Source organism: Mobula birostris, chromosome 7, assembly GCF_030028105.1.
Source record: "Mobula birostris isolate sMobBir1 chromosome 7, sMobBir1.hap1, whole genome shotgun sequence".
In the NCBI taxonomy this organism is placed as follows: Eukaryota; Metazoa; Chordata; class Chondrichthyes; order Myliobatiformes; family Myliobatidae; genus Mobula; species Mobula birostris.
In genome coordinates this window covers 39,782,950-39,801,055 of record NC_092376.1, presented here as the reverse complement: position 1 = coordinate 39,801,055, position 18,106 = coordinate 39,782,950, and the positions used below count along the sequence as shown (strand labels likewise).

General features: G+C 39.2%; 1 protein-coding gene across 2 annotated transcripts in view; it reads left to right on the top strand.

Moving 5' to 3' along the window:
* Positions 1–18,106, top strand: part of uspl1 (ubiquitin specific peptidase like 1) — a 152,854-nt gene that overhangs the window by 125,494 nt on the left and 9,254 nt on the right. For both annotated transcript variants that reach the window (XM_072262957.1, XM_072262958.1), the window contains 5 exons: positions 200–833; positions 9,069–9,182; positions 14,781–14,910; positions 17,050–17,175; positions 17,254–17,414. In XM_072262957.1, the coding sequence (XP_072119058.1) occupies positions 200–833; positions 9,069–9,182; positions 14,781–14,910; positions 17,050–17,175; positions 17,254–17,414 (1,165 nt within the window). The remainder of the gene's footprint in view (positions 1–199; positions 834–9,068; positions 9,183–14,780; positions 14,911–17,049; positions 17,176–17,253; positions 17,415–18,106) is intronic.

Sequence of the window (18,106 nt, the reverse complement as noted above, 5' to 3'; positions counted from 1 at the left end):
GGGCACGATCTACCATACACAAAGCTATGTTGACTGTCCCAAATCAGGTCCTATCTATCGAAATGCTTGTGTATCCAGTCCCCTAGCCACTATATGAAGAAGACTGATCTGACATATGATTGTTCCAAATTTGGGGGGTGGTTTTGTCATTTGAGTTATTACTGCTTTTTAAATCTTAACTGTTTTCTCTCCTTTATAGTGTTTCTTTCCTTTGGGATGTAAACCTTTGAATGAGATCGTACTTGCATCTGCTTTACCAAGTCCTCAATCGTCAGCTTACAATGCAAAGAGCATATCTGAATCAAGTTTGTTGGTTCAACCATGCAAACAGAATATAAAACGGCAAAAAACTTTGTATTGTAATAATAATGATACTTGGAATAGTTTCAGTGGCATTTCCAAGGAAGGTGCATTTCAGTATTCGGGCAGTAGCTCAGGTAGAATTGACAATTTTGTTCCTTGTTCAAAAAATGGAAGTAATCAAGAAGCATTTAATTCTACTGCTGCGGGAGGCACAGTTGTCACAAATGAGGCTATTACTGTGGCATCTGGTCAATTGTGTGGCAAAAGGAAGGAGCCATCAACTGAATCAGAACATTCTGGATTGGAAGTTCCTAAAGAGAAATTGTGCGTCGACCAATTAGTCCTTCAGTGGAAGAACACATCTGCTCTCTGCTGGCTAGATTGTATATTAACAACCTTGGTTCACTTGAAAGTAATTCGAAATGTCATAAACAATGTAGGAACTGAAACAGAATCTCCAATTAAGAAACTATGCACCGAATATGATAAAGCATGTGCACTACTGTCTCACAGCCAATGTCATGGAACAGGTAGGAACTGATAATTGATCTCCTATGTTTCGCTGTAGTACATAACCTGATTTTTATTTTTGTATCATGTTCACTGCTTGATTTGAAATACTGATCATAACTAAAGAAATTCTCATGCCGAGGAAAGCCTAACTCTATGGAATAACTTTTTTTTTGGGAAGTTGAAATAAATCTTTAATGACAATTTAAATATAACTTTATTCTTGATAGTAGCTCAAGCTTCAACTACAATAGAATTTTAGATCAACCCAATTAAATATTTTTAATAAAGTATTAAGAATTCAGCAAAAGTGGTGACAACATTTGAGTTGGAATTTTGTGGATTAACACTTACTTTGGTACATACTTTAGGCACTTCTGTGGCCAAACCAAAGATTGATCCTGACAAATTTTGATGGCCTTAAAGTCAAGACCAAATTGTTTTAAGCAATGTCTTTAAAATGTACAGTACAGTATATTTTCTCTTTAGTTCTTTTCCAAGTCGCCTTAAGTGTGTATTCTTTGAACCTTCAATCGATGTGAACAATCTATTTTGTCTAGAATGTATTTTGAACTGCTCTATCACACTTACTTTCAACTTTAAATCCAAGGAAAACATTCTCAGTTTCTCAACCTTCCTAGTAACATCAGACCCCCATTCTTGACACCATCCTACCAAATCTTATTTCCATCTTCAGGGGGTTTGTGTCCCTTCTAAGGTCTAGCAACAAAAAAAAGTGCTTATAAAACAATAAGGTTTAGGAGCAGAACGAAGATGTTCAATGCATCATTCAATCCTAATGAGTTTTGTTTCAATCTTCTTGATCTCCTCACCAAATAAGAACCAATCAATCTGTGCCTTAAATCAGCGGTCCCCAACCACCGGGCTGCGGACCGGTACCGGGCCGCAAAGCATGCGCTACCGGGCCGCGAGGAAACGATATGATTTGGCGATATGAGTCAGCTGCACCTTTCCTCATTCCCTGTCACACACTGTTGAGCCATTACGCATGCGAGGTCATTATGCATGCGTTATTCATGTCAGCGCGGGAAGGAGATCAACTCTGAGCTTGCAAATGACGGCGGGCTAAGAAGCATGTTTGACATAACATCTCTGCCGGCATTCCAGATCAAAGTCAAGGCTAAATATCCTGAGATAGCCAGGAAAGCACTGAAAACGTTGCTTCCATTTGCAACATATCTCTGCAATGAATGCAAAGAAAACTAAATTGCAGAATAGACTGGACATAAGGAACCTCCTTCGAGTATCGCTGTCTCCCATCACCCCTCGATAGGACTGTCTTGTTGCAGGAAAACAAGCCCAGGGCTCCCACTGATTCAGCGATATTGGTCTGTTGCAATGATTTTATATGTTCATACGGGGGAAAATATGTGCTGTGTGTTTAATATCCAAACGTTACTTAAAATGTTATGATGCTATTGACTTATATAACCATATAACAATTACGGCACGGAAACAGGCCATCTCTGCCCTTCTAGTCCGTGCCGAACGCTACTCTCACCTAGTCCCACCGACCTGCACTTAGCCCATAACCCTCCGTTCCTTTCCTGTCCATACACCTATCCAATTTTTCTTTAAATGATAATATCAAACCTGCCTCTACCACTTCTACTGGAAGTTCGTTCAACACTACTTCAAGCCCCTGTCTTCTTCCCCGATAATTGACTTATCACTATATTCATGCGAGGAAAATATGCGCTGTATGTTTAATAAATTCATTAGATAAACACTTTTAGAAACGAAATTGAGTGTATTAGCCACTTATCGCCTATATTCCAGTCGTGATTAACACCACCCCCACCCCCGTACAGAATCGCCAAAAACGATTTATAGAAAAAATCGGCACGTACATGCATGTGCACTGGTGCCCGCGCAAGGCTTCATGGTCATTGTAGTCTCTCGTGGTAAACAACGTATTTGACTGCTACTCTTGTCCGTTGGCAAACCTCCCCCCCCCCCCCCCCCCCCCACCGGGTTGGCCGGTCCGCAAGAATATTGTCAATATGAAACCAGTCCGCAGTGCAAAAAAGGTTGGAGAACCCTGCCTTAAATACACCCAGTGAATTGACCTACATTACCACCTGTGGCAAACTGCTCTCTGGCTGAAGAAATTCCTTCTCATCTCAGTTTGAAAGGGACATCCTTTTAGTGTGTGTGCTCTCTGATCCCAGATTCTCCTAATGGATATTTTCAAACTAGAAAATGTTCAGATTGGTGATTTTTTAAAAAGCATGTGGATCACAAAAACAGTTTTTTTCTTTGTAATGTGCTTATGGCTTCAAACTAATAACTACTCTGGTGCCAAATTTAAAATATAAAAATTGTAAGGGAGAGGGTTAAATAGTCTAGGTTAGAATTAATGACTATCTTTCTTTAATTTATATTTTGAAATCCCTCTACAGAGTAAGCTGCCACAATGAAAAATAGTATTTCAAAGATAATATTTCTATGCTGTTGAGTAAATTATTACTGTACCAACCTGATTAGATATCTATCTGTCCACTTTGAAATAAGGGCCAACCTTCCATTAGCTTTATTCACTTTGTGCCTAGGGACCCAAAGTTCCCTTTGTACTGCAGCTTTCTGAATTTTGTTATTTCCATTTCAGTATCTGTTCAATAACTTCACTTCCCCCCCCCCCCACCTTATACCTCATTTATCAACTTTTGTCCACTTATCAGACACTCAGTATCTGTTTGCAGACTGTTTGTATCCCCTTGCAATTTGCTTTTCTGCCCATTTTTTGTCATCTGTAAATCTGGCTGTCTTACATCCGCTTGATTTTCCTCTATCACTAATTTATATGGTTAAAAAGTTGTAGTCCCAGCTCTGAATTCTGTGGTATCTCACTGATTGCAGGTTGCCAACCTAAAAATGACACCCTCATCCCCTCCTTTGGTTTTCTGCTTGTTAGATATTCGTTCCTTGCTGAGAAGTTGCCTGCAACAGCATGAGCACTTATTGTATATATCTATTTGGAATTCCAGTTATAAAGCATGATTCCCCTCTATCAACTTTGAAAGAGGCCTCCTCATTAAATTCCAACAAATTTATTAGACACAATTTCCCCTTCATAAAGCCATTGTGATTGATTATAGTTTTTCAAATGTACTGCAGTTACTTAATTGAATCTTAGTTTTTCTGTCAATAAATGTTGGACTAATTGGCATGCAATTGCATGCATGTTGCTCCAGTTTTTTTTTTGATTTGGTTGTCACATTGGTAGTTTTCTAATCCTTTGCCACTTCTCCATAATTTTTGGAAGCTTATCAGTAAATCACATTTTAGGATCCTAAGGTGCAAAATATCCTAGATAGAATAACACTACGCTTCTGCAAATCCACACAGCAGTTACTTCAGAAGGGCAGCGTTCATTCTAATGCCCAAGGAGAGCAGGGTGAGCCTAGTAGCACACTCATCTACTGTAATGAAGTGCTTCAAGAGGTTGGATATGGCTAGAAGTAACTCCTGCCTCAGCAAGGACCAGGACCTGGACCTGCTTCAATTTGCCTACCGCTGCAACAGATCTACACTCTATGCTAGTGATCACCAACCTTTTTAAGCCCAAGATCCCCTACCTCGACCTTGGTGAAAGGCAAGATCTACCTACTAAATCATTTAGAGAAAAAACAGCTCAGGTTGTACTTCCAATTTGAGGCCTTTTATTTGGGTGAATTGTATTTGAATTACACTAAATACTTTTGTCAAACTTTCAAATTAATTCAAACAAGAAAACACTGTAACTAGCATATCGAACAGGCCATAGCTGTCTTTCTTTAAGAATATTACAATACTTCACACCTTTAATTCTAAGTTTCATTATTTAATTTTATTTCAACATGAAAAATAAATGAATAAAAATTGACTGTTGCACTCAGTGTGATGACTGGGGCTGAATACTTTCTGCTAGTTCCCTGAAATTTGGCTCATAACTACAGACACAGTCTGAGGTGTAGGGTTGCCAACTGTTCCGTATTTCACCCCCCCCCCCGAGGTAGAACGTTCCTATGAAACCTTTTGTGCTGAAATGCTTTATGCCGAAGAAGCAATTACCATTAATTTATATGGAAAAAATTTTTGAGCGTTCCCAGACCCAAAAAAATAACCTACCATATCATACCAAAGAACACATAAAACCTAAAGTAACACTAACATATAGTAAAAGCAGGAATGAGATGATAAATACACGGCCTATATAAAGTAGAAATAATGAAGATTAAGCCAAAACGGATTTGTGGGGTTAAAAAATCGTCACGCATGAGCACACAGGTGCCCGCGCAATGCTTCATGGTCATGGTAGTCTTTCTCGGGGTAAACACAAGTGTCCCAGGATTTGACTGCTACTTTTGTCCATTATCTGAGAGTGAGAAAGTTGGCAACCCTAGTGAGGTGTCTGTCAGTAAGTCAGCTCCTGTACTTAGATTTAATAATTTTCATCTGTGAAAATGCAGTTTCACATAGATAAGTTGACCTGAAGTAGGCACTGACTTTTAGTGCTATAAAACCAACGCGCACACCATGCATTGCTCGGCCCCATCAGTAGTAATTGCCACCAGTTTATGAATGGGGATGTCATTTTCACAGACATTTTTTTAACTCATTGTAAGTATCCTCACCTCTCGTTCTTTCCTTTAATTGCAAAAGAGTAAGGAAGTCCTCCTTTGTTGTAAAATCCTGGAAAGCCATTCTGACAACATGCTGAGCTGTTTGCATTACATCCAGGGATTCATCGAACTGTAGTGAAAAATATTCACGTCCTCGGACAATGACTCTACCCTCCTTGTCACTGTTGCAGGGCCAAGCGGTATATTATGTATTGCGGTTGTGATGCCGTTTTTGTTTTTAAAGTTATTAAAACAGTCTCTGCAATAATGACCGTTGCTTCCTTGAATAAATCGCCATCTGTAAAAGGCTTCTTGTGCTTAGCCAAAAGGTGACTTACATGAAATGATGCTTCAATAGCAGCCTTATTTTGAACAGCATGTTTTGTGGAAAGCGATTGCTGCTGCCTGGCCTGCTGCGTTCACCAGCAACTTTTATGTGTGTTGCTTGAATTTCCAGCATCTGCAGAATTCCTGTTGTTGGTTGCTGGGCCTTCAACCCCGATTTCAGCTCAACTTTACAGGCATGAATTGCGCTCTTTGGGGGGTAGGTGTCTTTAAATTCCTGGTGGTTGGTGTTGTGGTGCCGCTCCAGATTCCCTCTTTTAGTCAGTGCTTGTGTTTGGTGGCACAACATACATACACACTTGTCTTTCACCAAGGTAAATAGAAATTCCTCTTCCCATTCTGGATGGAATTTGTATGTTTTCGCCTTCTTTCGTGGAGCCTCCGCTATGCTATCAGGATATCACGAGCGATGAGTGATTGCCGATTGCGTCGCCTCTGATCTGAGCCGACATTTACGTGCTAGGCAGCACCTAATTAATTAGCTTGTTTATTTCGGCTTTTTTTCTTTAAAATGTGCAGAGTGCATCCCGACTACCGCTGCACCACTGCATGCTTCGCGGCCCGCAGGTTGAGGACACTGCCGTATATTGATGTTTGCAACAGTCTGTACTCTTATCTAACCTGATTGGTCACTTTGATGTAGCACAGGCTACGCTGAAAATGAAGTGCATGGCGGGGGAACTACACACATGCGCACTGGGCAGAAAGAACAGAACTAAACCCCCGCAACCCGGAAACAATCTCTCTTTACAAACAGCTTTTTAGCGAAAATATTGCTATATTACCATTATCCTAATTAGTATTACTTTTATAATGCTCACATTACAACAGTATTTGTGTATTTATTTTTGATTTTTCTTCGGGATCTACTGGGAAAGTCTCAAAGATCGACCGGTCAATCGCGATCGACGGGTTGGCGACCCCTACTCTATGCCATCTCACTCGTTCTCCACTCTGGGGCACTGAGACAACAGCAAAACGTACATCAAATGACAGTATACCCATTACAACTGAACATTCAACACCATGGTTCCTTCAATATTAATAACAAAGTTTCAAAACTGGGCTACTGTACCTCCCTCTGCAGCTGGATCATCGACTTCCTTTTTGGGAGACCACAGGCAGTGTGGATCAGTAATAGCATCTCCTTATTGACAATCAATTTAGGTGCATCTCAAGGATGCTTGTTCATCACTGTGTGACCAGATGCAGCTCACACCTTCTATAATTTTGCCGATTGGCAGATTCTGCCAACATGAGCAGAATCTCAGATGTTGATGAGGAGGCTTACAAGAGTGAGATAGATGAATTGTAACAACAATCTCTCAGCAAGATCAAGAAACTGATTGTGGAATTCAGGAAGCTGAAGTTGGGAGAACTCACCAGTCCTTATTAAGGGGTCAGTGGTAGAAATGGTGAGCAGCTTCATGTTCCTGGGTGTTAACATCTGAGGAACTATTCTCGGCCCAACATGTGCAATAATGAAGAAAGCATTCCAATGGCTCTACTTTGGGAGTTTGAGATTTGGTATGTCACTAAAGGGAAAGCAGCATCCATCATTAAGGAACTTCACCATCCAAGACATGCCCTTCTCTCATTCCTGCTGTTAGGGAGGAGTTACAGGAGACTGAAGACCAGTATTTGAATGGTTTTAAGAACAGCTTCTTTCACTCTGCCATCACATATCTGAATAGTCCACAAGCATTGCCACATTACCGCATTTTTTTTCTTGCACAATATATTTGCAAGTTACAGATTTGTGTTTACTCTGTAAAATAAATTTCATGGCACATGTCATCGATAATTCTGATTGAGGCAACAAGACTTGTCCACTTGGAGCCCCATTAGTCTGCTTAGTTAATTATCTAGCAGTTGTGATAATATTTAATTCCCTCCCAGCTTTCTTTAATGTTAATAGATTGTTATAATGTCTTCTATCTTAAAGACTTAAACTAAATATATGTTTAATTCTCTGCTATTTCCTTATTCCCAATAATTATTTCTTAATCTCATTCTCTAGGAGGCTAATGTTCACCTGCAATTTTTACACACTAAAATAAACTTAACTTTTTTCACTAATTGCCTTGATAGTTTATTTTATTTTATCGTGCAGTCTTTGCATTCTTAGTTTATTCCATTCTTAGGATTTACTACTAACTTTTTGCTCTTTTTCAATTTGATGCTCTCTAACTTGCTCAGCTAATAGTTCATTTGAATCTTTTTCTACTTAGAAACAATTTTGTTGTGTTACAAATTACAAATACATGTCACTACTTCCACATAGTTGTCCCTGCTCATTTTTCAGCCTAATCTACTCTAACTCTCATCTCATTTTATTGTAATTATTATGATTTAAGTTAAAATGGTGTTTCAGACCCAAGTTTTTTGTCTGAAGGCAAAAGTTACTCATCATTGTAGTTTTAACACAAAGCTAAGTCCTCTTATTTCTGTTTCCTAGGCACATTCCTTATTTAACAGATATATAGTACTGTGCAAAAATCTTAGGCACCCTAATTATACACATGTGCCTAAGATTTTTGTACAGTAATGTCCCCTTTCCTTTAGAGTAACTAATGCTTTGGATATTGTGGGGATTGGTGGTGGTCTCTAAACACTGTTCTTACTGGTGATATCTTCCCCTTGTTATTTTTAACCTCCATCCAGATGGACTTCACGCTTGCAACTTTACTTATTTTTCTGTTATTAATATTGCTATCTCACTATCTTTCCCTTCCTGTTTGACCTTGGAAAATTAAAAAAAATCACAGCACTACTGAGAAAGGATGTGTTAGTAAACTTAATCAAATGGTTGTTCAGAAAAGAATTTTAAGAAGAAACATTTTCATATTGGGAACTGAAGTTGACCAGGAGCCATTAATAGAATTGAATAATAGAATAATTGAATAGGTGGAGCAGTGTTTACATGATTTAGGATATGCCTGGAGTATTGAATGAGATTGTTTATGAAGAGTGGAAGACTGGTCAGGAATAATGTAGACGAAGGAAGTATGGTTGAGTTTGTTACAAATACTTTCTTATAAAACAACAAATCCTGCAATTTAGTAGCGCCATGCCTACTATGTTTAGCATCATGAGAAGCCAGTTCGCAATCTGAATTATTGGTTTAGATAATTTTTCTGTTGATTTTGATCATATGTTTTGTTTTGAGCCCAACTTTGGTGCAGAAATAAAAGTTTAATTGATTTTAAGTGGATGAGTTGCTCTCTGTTTAAGTGATTTTTTTTTCTCTCCCTTAAAATAATTGATCTGTGTCCTTTTTTGCAGGTGATGGTTCATGGCAGATTCACCCTCAGCTGCTTGCTCAGATAGAATTAATACTGAATGATATCCGGGAGAGCTTCTTCGAGTTGCTTCAACCAAAGCTGAAATGTGAATTGGGTAATCACTAATTTGGGTGCATGTAAAATAAATGTTACCCTTAATATTTTTCATATATAATCAATTTTCTGTCCATTAATGGCTGAAAAACGGTGCTGCACTGGAAATAATTGTAATATGTACACCATCATGTAATATATAAAACAAGTGTGCGAGTATAATCTGTTGCTGCTCATACCAGAGTAGTTAATGTCTAAGATTATCTCTTTCCAGTGTTCCCAATTGAATAATTTTCACTTTTTAATTTTGGCGGGTGTTTCTTTTGGAGTTATTTGTTTTTTTTTTATTGAGATACAGCATAGAATAGGCCCATCCAGCATTTCAAGGTACGCCACCCAGCAACCTTATCCTAATCAGGATAATCTACAATGACCAATTAACGTACCAACCGCTATGTCTTTGGACTGTGGGAGGAAACCCACACAGTCATGGGGAGAGTATACAAACTCCTTACAGACTGTTGGGAATTGAACCCAGGCTCCTGCTACAGTAAAGTGTTGTGCTAAACATTATGCTACGGTGCTGAGAGTTTCAATGTGGGCTGAATTCCATGTCAGGAATGGGAGGAGAAAGGCCATTGTCTCTTTGAAACTGCTCTGCCATTTATTAAGATCATGATCTCTTCCTCAAAGCCATTTTTTTTCCCCCAGTACTATACCTTAGGCCCTTGATTCATGAAGCACAGTAAATAATGATTTCTGCTTAAATGAACCTCCACAATTCACCACCTGTTGTGAACAAGTTTCTGCCCATCTATTCTGAATGTCCTGCTCCTTGTTGTGAGACCCTGACCTCAACTCTGAGGCCATTTGAAGAAAAAAATCAGTGTTAATAAGACTTCTGCTCATTCTTTTAAACTCCAGAGTATACAAATCTGGTGCATTTGATCTTGCCTTCAGTGAATCTTTTAATGCACTCACATGACAATATATCCATTTTTAAGTATGGTATCCAAAACTAGGTTATTCAATTCTACCAAGGTGGATTCAACAGATTGGAGAAGTATGAATAAAGTAAAAGAGAAAAGTGTGGATAAAGATTAAAAGCAGAAGTTAAGAGAAAAGTAAGGGTGGAGTGAAGAAAAGTCAAGTGCATTAAGAGACAAAGATTACTAGATTTTAAAGAGACAATGAGTGTAGGGGCATTTTACCTGAATGCCCGTAGTATTCGTAACAAGATCAGTGAACTTGTGGCATAAATCAGTATCATGGGGTATGATTTAGTGGGCATTACAAAAATGTGGTTGCAGGGTGGAGAAGATTAAGAATAAATATCCAAGAATATCTGGTAATATGGACAGATCAACAGGAAGGTAAGGGAGGTGGGGTAGCACTCTTAATTAAGGATGAGATCAGGGTGATAGTGAGAGACTATCTATGGAGCAGAATGTTGATTCCACCTGGGTAGAGATTAGGAATAGTAAAGGGGAAAAAAATCACTGGTGAGAGTTGTCTATTGGCCACCAAGTAATAATATTACAGGAAATTGAGAAATATCTCAGATGTGTAAGAATGGAACAGCAATTATCATGGGGGACTTTAACTTGCACATAGATTGGGTGAATCAAGTTGGTTGAGGCTGTCTTGAGGACTTAATGGAATGCATCCGTGATAGCTTTCTTGAACAGCATATTACTGGAACCTACAAGGGAACGTGCTGCCTTGGATCTGGTCCTGTGCAATAAGATGGGTAAAATTAGCAATCTTGTAGTTAGGGATCCTCTAGGAAAGAGTGATTACAGTATGTTTGAGTCTCTCATACAAATGGAGAGTGCAATAGTTTGATCTGAAACCAATGTATTATGCCTAACCATGGGAGGCTACAACGGGATGAGGGAGGAGTTGGATAGGGTAGACTGGGAACACATGTAATATGGTAGGACGATTGAGGAACATTGAAGGACTTTCAGAGAGATTTTTCATGGTGCTCAACAAAAGTATATTTCAGTTAACAGCAAGGACAGTAAGGGTGGGAAGAGCCAGCCATGGATAACTAAGGAAATAAGGGAAGTATCAAACTAAAAGCTTGTGTGTACAAAGTCGCCAAGAGTAATGGGAAACTGGAAGATTGGAAAAACTTTGAAAAGCACAAAGAACCACTAACCAAGCAATTAAGAAAAAGAAGATAGATTATGAAAATAAACTAGCACAAATGTAAAAACAAAGCAGAAAAGGGTGGCTAAACTGACCATGGGTCCCTTGGAGGACGAGATGGCGGAATTGATATTGAGTAATAAGGAAATGGCCAAGGCTTTGACTATTTTGTGTCGGTCTTCATAGTGAAGGACATGTTTAACATGCCGAAGAGAGATGTTATGGATACAGTGGGAGGTGAGGACCATGATACAATAGCTATCACTAAAGAGGTGGTGCTGAGCAAACTTGTGGGCCTAAAGATAGACATGTCCCCTGGTCCAGATGGAATGTATCCCAGGGTACTGAAAGAAATGGTTAAGGTTTGGTGATAATTTACCAAAATTTTCCGGACTCAGGGCAGGTCCTGGCAGATTGGAAGAAGGCGAATGTCACACCACTGTTCAAAATAGGAAGCAAGCAAAACTGAAGGCCAGTTAGTTTAACATCAGTGGGGGAAAATCCTTGAAGCTATCATTAAAGAAGAATGGCAAGACTCCTGTAAAGAAATGGATCCACCATCAGATGCAGCACGGATTCAGCAAGAGCTGGTCCTGTTTGACAAACTTAATGGAGTTCTTTGAGGATGTAATGAGTGCAGTGGTTAGAGGGGAGCAGATAGACGTTATTTACTTGGATTTCCAGAAGACATTCGATAAGGTGCCACATAAGTCTTATCCATAAGATAAAGATGCAAGGAGTTTGGAATGATGTATTTGTATGGGTAGAGGATTGGTTAAACAATAGAAAGCAGAGAGTTGGGAGACATAGATGTTCCCTTGGTTGACAATCAGTGGTGAGTGGTGTGCCCCAGGGGTCGGTGCTGGGCCTGCAGCTGTTCACAATGTACATTAACGATCTGGAAGCAGGGACTGAGTGTGGTGTATCTAAGTTTGATAGCACTAAATTGAGTGAAAAAGCAAATTGTGCAGAGGGTATGGAGGGTTTGCAGAGAGATATAGATAGGTGAGTGGGCAAGGGTCTGGCAGATAAGTAAAATGGTAGATGCGAGGTCATCCACTTTGGAAGGAGAAATAGAAGATCAGATGTAAGTGGTAAAATATTGCAGTGTACTGCTCTGCAGAAGGACTGAGAATTGCTTGTACATGAATTGCAAAAGGTTCGTTAGCAGGTGCAGCAAGCTATCAAGTAGGCAAATGGAATGTTGGCCTCCATTGCTAGAGAGGTTGAATTTAAGAGCAGGGAGGTTATGCTGCAACAGTGTAGGGTACTGGTGAGGCCACACCTGGAGTACGGTGTGCAGTTCTGGTCTCCTTGAGGAAGGATATACTGGCTTTGGAGGTGGTGATAAGGAGGTTCCCCAGGATGATTCCAGAGATGAGGGGTTTCACTATGAGAAGTGATTGAGTTGCCTGGGACTGTACTCACTGGAATTCAGAAGAGAGAAGGTCTTATAGAAACATATAAAATTATGAGTGATAGATAAGATAGAGACAGGAAAGTTGTTTCCACTTGTTGGTGAGACTAGAACTAGGAGACATAGCCTCAAGATTCAGGGGAGTAAATTTAGGACGGAGAAGAAGAGGAACTGCTTTTCCCAGAGTGGTGAATCTGTGAAATTCTCTGCCCAATGAAGCAGTGGAGGCTACCTCAAATATATTTAAAATAAGGTTGGATAGATTTGTACATAGGGGAATTAAGTGTTATGGGGAAAAGGCGGGTAACAGGAGATGAGTCCATGGCCAGATCAGCCATGATCTTATTGAATGGCAGAGCAGGCTCAAAGGGTCAGATGGTCTATTCCTGCTACTGTTTCTTATGTTCTTATAATTATAGGATATCATTGCTCCTGGGCTCAGATCCCTTTCGGGTAAAAGGCCAAAACACTATTTCCCTTTCTTATTGCGTGCTGTACCTGTATATTGACTTTCAAAGGCTTGTCTATGCAGGAATCTAAATCCCTAGAGCATGGATGTTACCAATTGCCAGCATCTAGTAGGAAATGGGCTATTTTGGATAAACCAATGGTCAATTTTTCAGTGGTTACATTGCTAACAGACCTTCCACTCCTGCTATCACCAAGGTTGGATAACTCAATCTGGGCTTGCATTTTAAGGTGGAGCTTTTAGAAATATTTGGTTATCAATATTAAGTTATGTAGTTGCAAAGTAGATGAAAATTTCAAAGTGTTTGCTGCTTCTAGTCATTCTTTAAATCCATGGAATGGGATATTTTAAAATTTGAACAATTCTCTTTTTCCCTTCACCCAATTACTTTTCAAAGATTCAAAGTACATTATCAAGGTATGTATACAGAATACATCTCTGAAATCCATCTTCTTGTAGGCAGCCACAAAACAAAGAAACACCATGGGGGACTTTGAAGTTCATATTGCACGTGTTCTTAGATTTATTTTTTGCTGTTTTTTGAGCAAGAAAACATCAAGCACAATACATGCCAAAAAAAATGGATTTTGCAAAAAGCAAACAAATGACACATAGAATATCAAACCAGTAGTATTCAGTTTAGTTCAGTTCCACACTGCTAGCCAATGCAAGCTGCAGAGCAATTCTTTACCAGACCGTACCAGTCCGAACCAATCAAACCACTCAAAATAGCAAAAAAAAAAATCGAAGAGCACATGCAGTGTGAACCTCAAAGTCCCCCAAAATGAGTCCACAGCCTCGCCAATCAATCCTGGCGACTTGGATCTCAAGACTTACCTCTGACAACAGCTAGTGAGAGGGAGAGGAAGGCCTGTCAAGCACAGGCAGACGGTACTGAACCCCCTCCTGTCCTCTGCTTTTTTTCCTGTTGACTTCAGCTTTGCTCGACTGCTCAATTGGAGAGAAACAAGAGTCGGCTGTGGGTTTGTTCCGCATTACCAGACCTCCAGACTGCACACTTCGCTCCAAACCTCACTGATCTCCCTCAGAGACAGCAAAGCCCCAGATTCAGCCTTTATTTAAATTTGTCACATCTATCAAGTTCCTTCTGTGCAGTTTTAGTCCTTGCATCCATTACCATCTATACTCCTGCAGCCTGAGCCTGTCACTCTTCACTATTTACCATTCCTAGTATGGAGACCAACAATAAGCAGATTCAATCAGTTATTTATATTTTGTTAAAATTGCCATCACCATAATATTTTTGGATCCTGCTGTTAACTGTTAGGGGAGGAAATTGCTAAGAGGTCTGTCCTGTTTTTATAATGAAAATTTGCAAAATCTTAATGATCAATGCATATCATGCCAATACTAATTTAGCTGCTGTAATTGTGCAGACTGATAGTTGCTGTTGCCTCGGGATTAGTTCCGGACTTCAGTTGAGACAAATGAAACGCATGCAAGGTCAACCTGTATACTGCATTATTGTTCTCTCATATTAGACTATTTTTTGATGCTGCCTGACAAAATATTGCTGGCTATCATTAAAACTATGTAGCTGACGTATAACTATGTTGTCTTTTTTAATATAATGTGCTCCATTTTAATGTCTTTTCCAGGAAAACCTGATAGCCCGGTCTTTGCTTTTCCGCTTCTCCTAAGACATGATACCTATTTTGAGATGCTGTTCATGCAGTCATATATTTGGAGTTTTGAATGTATTAAGTGTGGCTACAAATATGATGAGAGGCAAGTATATCTTTAAAACTAAAATTTAACTTGTGTTGGTAGCAAATATTTGTGCCATATTACAGTATTACTATGGATAGCTAGTAAGATAATTCTGCCAATTCCTATAAAACATTATTCCTTCACTGTTTTTATTCTCGAGATTTGTGCATGAGTGTACAATACTTCATATTACCTTCAAAATATAAAGTATAATTTATGTAAAATAATTGATTTCTGTAAGATTAGTGAAACAATTACAGGTGGCCCCCGTTTTCCGAACGTTTGCTTTACGACACTTTGCTGTTATGAAAGATCTACATTAGTTACCCGGTTTTGCTAACAAGTTGTTTTCACTGTTACGGAAAAAGGCAGCGCGCGCCCGAACAGCCAAGCTCCTCCCCCGGAACAGCATTCTAGCCGGCATTGCTTAAACACGCGCTTTATCTCAATTTATTTTGTGCATCCGTTAACAATATGAGTTCTAAGGTATCAGAAAAGCCTAAAAGAGCTCGTAAGGGTGTTACACTTAGCGTAAAACTAGACATAATTAAGCTTTTCGATCGTGGTGAACGAAGTAAGGACATTGTCCGCGCGTTGAACTTGCCTGCGTCCACCGTTCACACTATTTATATGCAGAGAGAGAGAATCCTGAAAGCTGCCGACGTTATTCTTGGTTCTGCTCGTAGCAAAGTGGTCTCTCTTAGTCGGCATCCAATAATGGATAAAATGGAAAGTCTATTGCTTGAGTGGATTGATGGGTGTACAAAGCATGGTGTTCTGTTAGGTTTTCTTATACTTAAGGAGAAATCGAGCCTCAGCTATGGCAGCGTGTTTGTGCCCTTGAGCAAGGCACTTAATCACACATTGCTGTAGTCTGTGCGAGGAGTGGCGCCCCACATAGACTTCCAATCTGTGCCTTGTAAGGTATAAAAAATGCCTGACCCAGGCCTCTCATGGTCTGGGTCGACGTTCCCTCGCTCCCTAAGCAGAAATCAGTCAGTCTTTTTAATAAGCTGAAACAGAAAGCACTGGACGATGGTGATGAAAAGTGTTGCGAAAGTGGAATTTAAAGGTAGTCATGGGTGGTTTGATCGGTTTCTGAGGCGAGGGCAGCTTCATAGTTTAAGCAGTGGTCCCCAACCTCCAGGCCACAGATCGATACATTGCTGCGAAGAATGCAGTGGTAGTCGGAAAGCACCCAGCACATCTTTAAGAAAAAAAGCTGAAATAAACAAGCTAATTAATTAGGTGCTGCCCGGCACGTAAATGTCAGCCCAGATCAGAGGCGATTGCTGATTGCGTCTGGTGCTTATTTAAATGTGACGAAACTGCAATTTATTGGAGTCTTCCCAATTCCGATAAGTGAAACTACACTGTACATACATTATTTCTACTTTAGGCCGTGTATTCTTATGTGTTATTTGATATGATTTGGCAGCTTCATCGCTTAAAGGTTACAGGAGAGAGTGTTTCTGCCGAGAGTGCTTCCGCGAGATTTCGCTGCGCTAGACCGTGCAGAAAAGTATTTCTGCTTTATATAGGCTGTGTATTTATCATATCATTCCTGCTTTTACTATAAGTTACTGTTATTTTAGGTTTTATGTGTTATTTGGCATGATTTGGTAGGTTATTTTTTGGGTCTGGGAATGCTCAAAATTTTTTCCCATATTAATAAATGGTAATTGCTTATTCACTTTATGATATTCTGGTTTACGAACTGTTTCATAGGAATGGTCTGCCTTCGGATAGCGGGGGAAACCTGTATATGAATAAAAACTAAGTGGGTCCAAGAGTAATGTGACTATTTTGTATTGCATCAGTCGTTTGAATTAACCTGTTGGGTAATTATTTCTTGGATAAACCAGGTTGGACGCAACACCTTCGGAATAACATGATGGAAGATAGCATCAAATATCTGCCTTTGTTTCCACTATCATTTTGTTTATATTGGAATGATAACTTTTAATCTTTCATAAGATGGAAAATGGCTGATTCCAGTTCCCACTTGAAAAATCTAATTAGTAATTTGTATTGCAATAAGATGTCTTTTAAAATGTACATACCCTTGGGGGTAACCTCTAACAACCGATAGAAGGCACTTTTACTGAATATAAAAGCTTTTTACATGCATTGTTAATGGAAGGTTTTTCTTTTTAGGTGTACAAAAACCTTGACGACATTTACAAAAATAGATTCAGATTGGCATCCTCTGAATGCTGTTCATAGGTCGCCCTGTAATAAATGTCAAGATCAAGATCAAAGGAGGAAAATGCTTATAGAACGGTAGGTGTGTTGTTCATAAAGTTAATGTTACATTACAGTTCATGTTAGGAACTTAATTGCAACTTCTTTTCCTCCTAGGATTTCCTCAATATATATGCTACATTTTGTGGATGGCCTACCACATACAGATTTGGATGCCTACAGATTTGACTTTCAAGGCAGTGTGTACAGAATCTGCACCATTATTCAGTATTTACAGACTATGAAGCACTTTATCACTTGGATTCGGAATCCTGATGGTATGAATTGTGTTTTTTGGCTTGGCTTCAATGTTTCAAGTACTGTTTCCTTGGAATGTAGTGATGTTGGTCATTGCTTTGAAATTACCACACTGACAAGTGGGTATAAAAATTTGGAATTTGCAAAAAAAAAAGACTTAAATTGTAGCAACAACTCTTTGTAGGTAGCAAGCCTTTATTCTTAATAGCATCTCTTCAAAAAAAAAAAAAGCAAATATGCAGAATCTTGATGTAGACCAGTCTAGAAAATTGAGCTTTTTAATTAAAGTTGCTCCCATATCACGGATGGATAGGGGAAGCAAGGAGGCAGAGGAATAAAGGTAAAAGAAATGCCATGTTTTGGAAAGGAATTGATCAGAGATGAATTTTATAGGCTGTAAGACGATGTAGGATTTTTCTTAAGCAACACTCTTAAACTCCGGAGGAACTCAGGCCGCATCTGTAAATCTCTTGTGTTCAGGACTTTTCTTGCCTTCTCCTTGGATGATTGGAGAGCACATTTTACTAGATTAGATAGAATATTTTGTAGAATAAATTTGTCATTTTGACAGTTAGGGTTCTGATTAGGTTTGATTTAATTTCATTAAATCTGACTTGAATTCAGAAGTTCAAATATGAAGACTCAGACACAGTGTCACCTTGGGAAAATATTTTTTTAAAAGGATGAACAAAAGAAACGATTACATCTGTTG